General features: G+C 34.0%; 1 protein-coding gene across 2 annotated transcripts in view; it reads left to right on the plus strand.

Moving 5' to 3' along the window:
• LOC149072969 (serine/threonine-protein kinase D3-like) overlaps positions 1-12,245 on the plus strand; it is a 234,427-nt gene that overhangs the window by 145,798 nt on the left and 76,384 nt on the right. Inside the window, exons 10-11 of one of the 2 annotated variants that reach the window (XM_089246375.1) lie at positions 3,211-3,255; positions 11,898-11,975. In XM_089246375.1, coding sequence (XP_089102501.1) covers positions 3,211-3,255; positions 11,898-11,975 — 123 coding nt within the window. The remainder of the gene's footprint in view (positions 1-3,210; positions 3,256-11,897; positions 11,976-12,245) is intronic. The other variant, XM_089246376.1, reaches the window with a different exon arrangement.

Below are 12,245 nucleotides of genomic sequence, written 5' to 3' on the forward strand. Positions count from 1 at the left end.
TATTGAATAGGGGCAAAATATTTACAGCTATTTAAAAAAAGTTAGTAGCTTCTTTTCACAGCAGTTTTGATTAACTTAGAAAAGATAGGAAGAATAGAAATAGGGCAGTAATTATTTAAGATATTTCTATCTCCAGCTTTAAAAATAGGAATAATTGTAGCACATTTCAAAGGATGAGGAAAACATTGTTGAGCAATAGATTCATTTATAAAATTTAAAATGTAGTCAATATTATTAATGCTAAAGGCTTTGAGAATCTTTTCATTCACATCGTCATAATCTGGTGTAGTCTGACTACACATAGAGTAGGGAAAAAGAAAAATGAATGCAAGGAAGTAGAGGTTAAAAATTTCCTGTATTTACCAGGACGATTTAAACTGTTAGAAATTAATTCAAAATGAGAGATAAAATTTTTAGTTAATTTGTCATCATCCGTACCATGAGGTAAAACTGCATTAGAAATCCTACCAGTAAGTTTGTTTATATATGACCACTGTTTCCTTGCAGTGTTACATCTACTAAATTTGGTCTTAAAATAATTATTTTTTGCGATAGTAATCATCAGTTTAAGATTTCAAGCTATAGTTTTATAGGCAAGCCTATAAACTTCATCCAACAGATGCTTCTAAGTTTTTTCCAAAGTTTTTCTTTACATGTAATTAAATTGTAAATTTTTTTATTGACCCAAGGTTTTTTTATATTGCTGGTGTTTGCTTTTATTATATGGGAAATTTTCTTTGACTAAGCTTACAGCATAAATCATGTTATGATATTGAGTCACTAAATCCAAAGACTTACAATTAAAATTATAATTAGAGAGAAAATGACACAGCTTTGAAATAGAATGAATAAATGTCGTTATTATTTTGCACAACAGGCAAATTAGTTTTGATATAAAATCCAGTCTACAAACAAGAGCAAAAGGATTTAGAGCAAGCTTTGACAAACCTAAAAAAATTAGGTCAAATTTCTTTGGAACCAAGTTTCTTTTTTTTAAGAAAAAAGATTTGAAATAATTCTTTTTCTACTTTTTTGAGTCTTGGTGCCCCATTTATATGTTAGTCAACATGCTGACATAAATTTTGAAATTTTGTGTTGTTCTCGTTGTCATGCTCTGATTTATAGTCTGTTTTAGTCCAGTTACTCCATCTAGATATCAACATATCCTGCTAAATATCTATTAAGTGTTTCTGATGTTCTTCATTCAGAAACTCAGTACTTTTTTGTTATCCATTGATGGAAAAATTAAGATGATTCAAAAAAAAATTGTGAAATAAAGATAGAACATTTTAAATATACTGTATTTAACTGGTCATCTGACCGTGAGGTCCAAAATATGGCCATATGCAACAACCCACCAACAACACTGATGACTATGATGGAAATTGGAAATTTCACCTCATGCTGATGGAAAAAATTGCTCGTAAACCTACCTACTACCACCATCAAATACATTTATTTTTTTACATCTCAACAGTAAAAGGTGTAGAATTATTCAATTTCAAGGTTTGGGATGCCATCTTCATAATGCCTTGCAAGGCTTTATGAAGCCCTTCTAAGCCTTTTTCCTTCACAGATTCTACTGTGAAAATGTTTGTGTGTTTACTTACTCATATATCTTTTATCAAAGGTTCACATATTATGTATCCATGTACATCCCTCAGCAGCATTTTTCATGGCCACAGGACATTGTACAACCCTAACTGTGGTGGAGTGTAATATGATACCACAGCATTTCTGAGGTTATCATATTACACTTCACCACATTCCTTGATGTGGCTACTCTCCCTAGCAGTGCATCACATGAGCTAATTGGACACTATCTAGCACCATGGGTGGAGATATGGGGGAGCATGGAGGTTAATGCCCCCTCCAGTGTCACTGACAGAAGGGAGTGATCCAATTTATATGCATATATATGAATTGACATCATCACTATTGTGCCTCCTCAGCCTCTACATCGAGTGCCCAAGTGGCGCACACAGTGGTAAGATGCTAGTCTTCCACTACGAAGGTTACCATCATAGTCCATGGATTCGAATCAGGCCACAGAACGCCACAAGCAAGTTCTTTACCTACCAAACCTGGGGTGACCACCGATGGATGGAACCTTCATTTCCCACCCAACTCCACTGGTTGGAAATTGCCATATGGCGATATATGACCGGAGTTGGTGTACGGTAAAGTAGCCTCTACATCGTCATCATCATTCCCCCCACAGCCTTTCAAGTCTAGCTCCACCTATGTCTAGCACATAAAAGATGCTCTTGGCTAATTTCCAAATTTTCAGTTCCCTAAGTTGTCTTTATTTTCAGTTTCCTAAGTTGACTTTATTTTAAATTTGATCCATGATATCATTGTATGTAATTATGTAATAAAGGATGTAATGTTTCTATTTAGACAAACTAATGAGTAAATAGTTGAATTATAATTTTTTTTATTGATTAATCAACAAAAAAAACAGTTTAAAATCACTTTTCATGTTGGTCTATTCATGAAAAATGGTAATAAAAAAATATATTTTATCAGTTTCAAACCTCAAAAAAGGGGGAAATGCATGCGTTCTTATGAAACAGCCACTGCGGGTAGCATACAGGGAAATTAATTGGACAGATGACTGGTTAAGACCTCAAAGTTAGTCTCATTATTATCCCAGGATTATCAGCATTTCTCAACCTCTATAAACCTGAGGATAGTTCAATGAAACAATTCAAAAGGACCACCAAAGTATGTGCATCTAATCATTAGTAATATACTAAACAGTAAACGTAAATACTAAACAGTAAACGTAAATACTAAACAGTTTTATTTGAAACTCTGAGTATTTCTAATATTTGTGGCATACAATTGAATAGTTTTAATTTAACTTCATTTTAATTAAGATTAACTTTTAAAGTTTATCTATAGAGTACCTGTCTCACCTTGGTGGATCAACTCTGGTCCATAGATTGAGAAATGCTGCTGTTGTAGTAGATTTTGACCTGACCCTCTTAGAAATCATATTTTTTTGGGAGGGGATTTGTAGTGTTTTGACTTAGTGGATATTAAAGGTTATGCTTTTTCATGATTGCAAAAGCTTGCACATTCTGCTATTTAATATATCAAGGAGCCTGTTTTTGCATGCTGCTGCTTTCATACAAATTATTTTATGTTGCATGTTTTTCCCTTTATATTTTAGTTACATTTATATATACTGTACTTCCATTGTAGAATCTGAAATTCTTTGGCTTCTCCTCAGAAATATGCACTGTAAAGGTTAGTATACCAAAATTGCATGTGTACATTTTAAAACAAGAAACTCAAAGCATTTCATGAAACAACAAAATGGTCAAAGTTTGTGTATTATGAATTTCATTTGGTATGTAAAACTGTTAATATATCTCTAATGAAATCAAAACAATTATTAATTTTTATGCAAAAGCACATTGAACATTTATAATCTGTGAATTGATGTGCCAAAGCATATTGCTACTTTTTCACTCCATGATTTAACAACTTTCAATAAATTATTTGGATAAATCATACATGTCAATCAGTTTTTAAGGATCTCATATTATCCAAATATTCTCAAACATTCTAATTTGTGCACAGAAAGTGACCTTCATAAATTATTGTGACTTGCTTTGTATTTACAACAATGTTACTTAGCTAAGAGTGAAGTTTGCATGAATATGCAACTGATCTGCTGTGACACAAGTTGAATGACCATGTTTTGTATATCATTTTCAGGGTTCGCACATCCTTACAAACTCCTTAAAAACTCCTTACTTTTCATTTCCCTCTGGAAGGGCCCTTATAACTCCTTACTTTTTGCAGCCACGCCTGAAAAAGTCTTTTTTTTTTTTTCTCTCTGAAGGGATGATCTTTTTTAGAATAGGCGTTCCCCACGGTGATGAATAGCATTGCCTAAAAAAATAAGAGGAAGCTTCCCCCCAATATAAAGAGGAAGAAAAGATTTAAAAAAAAACGCGCTCTCCCTTTATAATAGGAAATGTGAAAGCAGGGGATGGGATTGGAACATCCAATGGTTGTGCATACCTGCCAACCGTTACGGTTGCAACAACAACGCCTGATAAAACTTTTTTGTCGTATTTAATAAATTAATACGATTATACGCTTTTGCTTCTAAAAATGCGATTTTTTACCGAATCGCTAGTTTTGACGTGTTTTCCTGCCTATGTCGCAAACTGGTGGTCAGCGTTGGAAATCGATGGTCCGTAGAACGACATCACTCCGCTGAACCAGTAGCCGAAAATTCCCCCATGCCCAGTGGTGAGAAAGTTTTTACTTATGTGGCGAAACGATGTCTCGAACCTCCTATATTACGCAGTATACTGAGTGCAGACCTCGCAGCTTTCCTATTTATCCTACTATTTTCCTACTTTTGCCGCAATCGTCTTTTTTTTTACCGCAATTCTCTCGTATTATTCCTATTTTATCCCTCCTTCCTATTTGCTTACAGCCAATATCTCATTACGAAAATTCCGAGAAACCGCAAAATGTCACTGCTTTCCGTAGTTTTTTTGACGTGTTTTATTCACATTACAACTCGCTACTGCAAAAGAAAGGAAAAAAAATTTCGAGTAAGGGATGACGACAAGCGTATCTTTTCGCCGCCGCGCCTTAAAATGCTAAAAACTGAAGTCCAGTGGGGAAAGCGAATCTGTTTCGCAGATTGGTTGCAGTAAATAAAAAGGCAAAAAAAAAAAAGGAGGTACAGGCTCTATCCACACACAAGATTCCATGAGAGAGAATGGGTTTATCTCTCCTGGGATCTCGTAACGAGCGTTCATCCCTGAAGCCAGGTTTTCCTAGGAGTAGGCTTTTTGCGCCGCGTGAACCTAACTGGATCATTTCGTGTCGGCAGAAATGAGTTACATAATGGCGTTACGCATTTGCGTTTTCCAAGCGTGGCGCATCGGCTCAGGATGGCTATATGACCCTGGCGTCATCTACTCTATCCGGTTTAAAGGGAAGAGACACAACACGAAAATGAAGGGAAGATCGCTGAAACGCGCGGCACACGACGCTTAACTCACTAGAAGCAGTCTGCCAATCACGCCCGATGTAAAGCGCTGTCGTGAGCCGTATTGCGCTCTATAGGAAAACAGTCGTACTGCTTTTCATATTGATGAATAGACGGCGTGTAGCGCTGGGTGATTCACGTTGCGCGTGGCATAGAAAACCTGCTAGTAAAACCCGGCTTTTAAAAGTGACAGCCCGAGCCACGTCTGGTTTTACAGGAGGGGAGGGGGGAGGACGAGCCGATCAGCCGCTATAGCTGAACCCACTTTTTTTAACCTTAACCTTCTGAAAATAACTTTCGGGTATCTTTATGTTAGGGGTCATTCAAGTATTACGTCAGCATGGATGGGGGATTTTCGATTTGCTGACTTGATGACGTGGAGGGGGGGGGGGTTGGATGATTCTTACGTCATCAACCACCCTTTATAAAAAAATATGAAATATTCTTAATGGCGCCTTACTCGGTGCGCGAAAAACGAGTAAAACTTTTCACTAGTTTGTGGGCACCTGAACTAACATTCTTCCTATTGAGTCCCCTACAGAGCCACTCTAGTGATCTTCAAATACTTAGCGGATCCAAATGCTCTGGAGCTGTCCCGCGCATCATATAAGTGATCCGTGATTATGCCGCAGATCATTGCATTTTTAATTGGGTTGCTGTATTTTTGAAATATGACATCCATATTTTTATGGGCATCTTTTTCTTAGCCACCTCGTTGGACATTTTGCCTGTTGTGGCGTTGTATTTGTATCTCTCTCTGGCAGAAGTGGCCACAGCTCAAGCAAGATAAAAACAAAATTTATTGCGAACTCAATACATCACTTCCGATTTCTTTAAATCATTTTAATACTATATACTACCGTAACTCTCTCTGTTCTTTCTTACTACACTTCTCAATACCTAATCTTGATCATCATGCTCTGTTACTGTTCAAATTTGTGTTCTCTTGTCGCTTGTTACTCGTGCGTACAGTCACGGCATATCTCTTTCTTTTCAGCTGAAATTGCTACCCATCATACCCTTTATTCTGAAAGTTGAAGTCTTGGAAACATTGAAAAAGAAATTAAATGAAAATCAATTCACATGTGGGCTTCTTTTATTGTCTAGTGGTGCAATTTTTTTTTTCGGAGGGGGCGTGGCCCCATGACACCTTAAAAACTCCTTACTTTTCATTTTGAAAATTTTATATGAGCCCTGAAGAGTTGCTGCAAATATAAATAATTTTGTAAGAAAAATCTTTGTTGGCTGTGGTTTTTATTTTGAATAATTGGAGGGGGAATGAATATCACTTTTAGAATTTTTATAATTTATGTGATGCTATTATGAGTTATATTTTTGACTAACACTTGAAGGTTTTAGAACACTTTGGTGATGACAGAAAGCATGTACGTGGATTGATTATTTTATGAATTCTTATGATGTCGGGTAACAAATCAAAACTTGTAATTTTTGAACCACTTCTAGATCTATATTTTTGAGAAGAGGGGAAGTTTGTTTGCAAATTCAAAATAAATTTGCATATGTGCCCCGCCCCCTTTTTTTTGCTGTAAAACTTGTAAGTTATGAAGTTTGCCATGACTCCTTAAAAACTGCTTGAAACTCCTTAAAAAGTCCTTAAAAACTCCTTACTTTTCATTTTGAAAATTTTGTATGAACCCTGATTTTAATAAGTATGTTTTTCCATAATATAAAGTAATTTTTCTGCTTACTTGTCTATTTTAAAGACTTCAGTTACCAAATGTTAGGCTGAAATTGCTAAAGCTAGAGCATGTATGTCCAGTATTAACCCCTTGAATGTTCCAATTCTTTCCACTTCTTTCAATGGAATGCATTTTATTTTTTTGGATTCCAAAACTTGCCAAGAATGGAATATTAAATCAAAAAAACAAGAGCAAAAAGATCAATCTAGTTAGGTTATTATTGTTATTTTTTATATTTGGATACCAGACTGGTTTTTGGGATAACAAAAGACCATAGTGATTGGGAAGAAACCTGTGAGCCCCAAAGCAGAATATGCCGAACTCTACGACGTACGTCACAGAACAATCAGTGCTATTGCAGAACAATCGGGAAGAATTTTAAGAAAAATATAGAAAACACTATTATGGGAACTGCAGAACATTTCCAGTCAGTCGAGCGCTCATTGCTGAACAATGCAAAACATTCTGCTTTGGGGCCTGGGAGGGAATTTTTATCAGTCTTTGGCAAGAAAAAAAATTGTGTAAAGCTTTATGTTTTCAACTAGAATCAGGACAAGAATAATATATACTGAGAAATGATTCAGATTTCGTGTTTGCTTATTGTTATGTGTAGAGCCTGGAAGTTCAGGCACTAAAAATGGTCAAAATAAGCAGGCAAAAAGGCACTAAAAATGCCTGAAATAGGTACTAAAAAAGACATTTATAATTAATGGTAAAAAAGAAAAGTAACTATAGTCTGTTTCAGGTTAACTTTGCAGTGAAGAGAAAGGTAGAAAGCGTATTCCTTCGCCGCAAAATATAGTTCTCATATATCGGAGGTTTAAGATGAACCTTTATACAGAATATTTCAATTTTTTCCATGATTTTGAAAAAAAATACTGAAAAAAAATCGTTTTGAACAGATGTTTACTTGTTTAAAATCTTTAAATTATAAAAAATATTGGTTACCATTATTAAAAATCCATAGCAACGGCAACGACACTCTGGCGCGATATCCTAGAAATTTTCCCCGCCAATATCACTGTCGTGTTTTTTTTCGTTACACAATTATATACTGTATATATAAATTTTTTTTTTCGTTATTTGGTTGAATTTTCCATAACGATACAATTTTCCATTCAGTTTTACATGCAGTTGTAGGCTTACATAAAAACGAATATTCAATCAGTTTTATTTTCTCCTAAAAATAGGCTTCAGTGAGTTCAGATATTCACTCATAGATTAGAAGAAGTGTTTCTCTTCCACGAGAGTGCCGATACTATTGTGACTTGTGAGAGGCCCTCTATGGGTGCAGAAGTTTTGGTTATAGGTCCTCCTTTTTTCAATTATTTATTTTTTGCCATGTTTATGGGGTAGTTTTAGTTTCCGATCACGGAGAGTGTTGACAGAGTCGCGACTTCCACTCACACGAACGGACGCCATCTTCCACCCGCCTGTTTCTCCTCATGTCCCTTGCCTTTAGCGTCTCTTGAGATACAATAAATGAGTGGGGGGGGGGGGTCCACAGTGGTTTGGGCTTTCATCTGTTATGTGACAGTTGTGTCTTAATTTTCACCAGAGGTAGGCTACGCTAAAGTTCTTTTCTCTTCCATTCCTGAATACTATATTTTTGGTTTTTGAATATTCGTTGTAAACAAAACTCCATAAGAATAATCCGTAATAACCATGAGCAGCACATCAACCGTAACAAAAGACTAAAGCTGTCGGGAAAACAAGTGGCATCGACGTATACCGTTCGGGGAAGGGGGGAGATCGAGTGACGGAAATTTCGGCAAGAAAAGTGAGTAAAAAAATTCTAAACTTTTCCGTATCATTATTATTATTTGGTGCTATTCCTGCATTTACACGTGAAAACAGAGTTAACCTGCTTCTTCTTAATTTTATTTAACATTAATTTTTTCCATATAAATTGAAGAAAAAATTAAAAATCCCCAAGTTTTTGGGAGCCATGGTTAATATACAGTATTTTAAAATTATACGTTGCTTTCATAATATTGTTTGGATTTTTTTTTTGTAAATAAATTTCAGCTGAGGTAAGGGAAATATTGCAGAAAAATATATGACTTTTTCGAAATTTTTAATGTTACTTACGGTCCATCAATGAAGAGTAAGTGACACGCTGATAGAAGATAATTATTTTTTTCTAAATTTTAAAACATTTTCTAATCAAAAAACAAAACAAATGATTTCAAAAACCTCACTTTAGTTTCTGAAAGTATCGGCAGTGGTTTTCTTTTAATTCTATAATTATTACTAATTTAACTGTGCAATTACGTTACACGTAAAAAATATTTTTCTCAGTGAGATTGGCGAGAATCGGCCCTATCTTACTGAGGCCGCGCATCGATACATTGGTTAAGAGGCTTTCGTTCCCATAGCAACGAGTGATGCGGTTCCCTCGTAGCTTCCCCTTCACTGCAAAGTTAACCTGAAACGGACTATAAAAGCCACAATGTTAAAAAGTCCGAAAACTAGCTAAAACATTGGCTGCACTCATTCAATCTCTATTGTTTCAATAATAGATTATAATAATTTAATTTTTTTTGTCAGGTTAATTTGATGTTACGTATCATGCCAAAAAAATTGTTTTTGTGGTCCCTCAACGTTAGGTCGGACTTCAAACTTGATACATAATTAACTCACATGCAAAAATAGTGCTAGCCAAAATTAACGAATAAATTGTATCAAAATTATAACATTTTCAAATGGAATTGTTTAGAAAAATATTTTCATAATAGTGACAAATTTTTCTCAAAATTTTCACAGATTAAGCTTTGTATTTGGTCGATCTGCATCAATTTTAAAAAAGATCTCTCAAATTTTGGACAAATTTGCATACCTGAAATAACAATCTCTCAGGCACTTATGCCTATTTGTGTGTAAATAGGACTGGGGTGGTGAAGGAAGGCTTTCTGATGAGTATTAATACTAAGGGTTGAGGATTTAAAACAAAATTCAAAGTTCTCAATGCTAAAAATATCTAAATTCGACAGAAAATAGTCTCTAAAATTCAAGAATAAACATAAAACAATGTCCAAATAGGCATTTATGGCAGAAAAATCTCATAAAAGGTATTTTCATTAAAAAGTTTGAAAATAGGCACAAAAAGGCATGTATGGCGTTTTGCCTGAACTTCAGGACTCTAGTTATGTGCATTTAATGGCAGAATGTGCATCAGTCATGCCATCATTACACTTAGTTTCAATAAGGACCTTCAGGTCTAGCACAAAACCACTAGTCAGATATCACATGCAACTGTAAAAAGTATAAAATGCAGCAGAACTTAGTTAATTCAAATTTTTAGATAATTTTGTTTTTTCGCAATCCCCTTGAGCTTCAATGCTGATATTTTTTAAATAATGTTTTGATGTAATTGCAAAACGAAACTTTTTATAGAATTGTTCATACTGTAAAAATATGTAAGCACTGCACAATATTTTTTTATATAAATTTAACAAAAAAAATCATATGTAACATCAGCAATAATGAATTTCAAACATATGCAAATCTATTTATTTAAAGTTAACCAAATTAGATAGATAAAAGAGAAAAGTGTCAAAGGAATATAATGTCGCACATAAATATTGAGCAAACATCACTATGGTACATAATATCATGTAAAATAAAAATACAAAAGAGTAATATTTGAGTAATTTTATGGCTTCATAATGAACAACTTTTAAATGGAAAATCACACACAGAAAATAGTGTATTAATCACATATAATCCTTTCTTCATGAATGCACAGTTGAACGAGCTTGTGTAATGAGTCTTCAGCTAAAGTGCTTGTTAAATCTGGTCACTTGCTAAACCAGTTTTCAGTCAAAAAAATGAAATTTCAGACATTAAGTGCTTTTGAAAAGTTTATATTATATCAATATTTGACATATAAAATATTTTTTTCACCTTCTTATAGTAACCAGATAATTTCTGTTTATTTGGTAACGGTTGAATTAGCCATCTTCTAAAATTCTGATTGGTCAGTTTCATATCTTATCTTCATTTTCCATGCTCATTCCTCTCTTCTAGAGCAGTGATTCTCAACCTTTACAATCCTGAGGACTGATTGAATTGTTTTGGAATAAAAGGTTGAGACATAAATACAACTAGTAGAAAATAAATGGATGAAAAAAATAAAAAAAATTACTCAGTCTGGTTTCACTAATGTCACAGTCTGGTGGTTGAGAAACACTGTTCTAGAGGAAGTGTGGCTGTTCCTGCACACTGACAACAAACCTAAAAGAATGATAAACCTTCTGTTGAACTATTTGATTTAACAGTCATCCCTTGTCAAGTACATTATCCTCATCAAAGAGCATTATGTCTATATTATGAGAGCAGTGAAAAAAACTCAAATACTTTGTGTGGTTCTTCTTGCATTTACTTTTTGTTTCTTTCCTTTTTGTATTAATTTTTTAAAGTTGAATCCCTCATTAAATCAGAGCTGCCATGAAAAACATGCTCGCTAAGTGACAGAATTACAATACTATTAGCATTGCATCAAACCAGATACATTAATTTTCTCATTAAATGCAGACTCTTGCTAAAAGTGGGCTTGTTATACGTGGGTCCAACTATATTTCAGTATACTATTTAGGCAAAGACAAACAGAAGAAAAATAAAAGATATCTTGAGTGAAAACTTTTTTTACCATTTGCTTGAAAGATTCGTAGGGTTAATATATAATGAAAAATTGACACACACATACTGGATATAACAAACTGAAACTGAAAATAAGGTATCTCTTCTATACAAACTCCCTATGTAATATTACGTCAAAAAAATCTGAGGTGTTAAAAACCATAAGTGCTAAATGACTGAACTATATATTTAAAAAAAAAAATTGATTACCATTAATTTTTTTAAACACTAACAGCCCTTTATTCTTTTCTTTTTCATAAGTGCTCCATAGAAACTCATAGAAAATTATCATAAAATTAATTTAAACAAACAAAATATATATGTATCAATGAAGTGGAACAGCAACAGTAATAATATTAACAGTAAAATGAAAAAAAGGAAAGGATTTTATTGCTGTATTATTTGCAACTATGGAACATTATTGGGTGATAATTTGTATGAGTCATGTGTATATCAAGTTGATATTCAATTTATATTGATGCCTAATTTTAATAATCAGATTTCATTTTCTGGCTGTGTTATCATTACAGAGAAAACGCCATTTTTGGAGGCTGGACACTAAATCAATTGTCATGTTTCAAAATGAAACTACAACGAAGTATTACAAGGTACGTGTATTCTAATTTACTTTTAAATATATAAAACCAAAGGAGGTGATTTTCCTAGGATTCGAGGAAGTGACAAATTCATTCTTTTGTGAAAGGGTATCAAACTACACTGCTCAAAACAATTAGGGGAGCAAGCAAAAAAGTGAAGAAAACCGTGCGAGACAGCCACGTATTGGCATACAATGGATAGTACACGCGTATCAATGCGCAATACAGAAAAAAGACGTAAAAAAATTTGGAATTAAGCTTTAATTCTTTGAAAATATGGAA

This window comes from Pholcus phalangioides, unplaced genomic scaffold, assembly GCF_987345545.1.
Source record: "Pholcus phalangioides strain wild (caught in Gottingen) unplaced genomic scaffold, Ppha-v1.0 ptg000017l_1, whole genome shotgun sequence".
In the NCBI taxonomy this organism is placed as follows: domain Eukaryota; kingdom Metazoa; phylum Arthropoda; class Arachnida; order Araneae; family Pholcidae; genus Pholcus; species Pholcus phalangioides.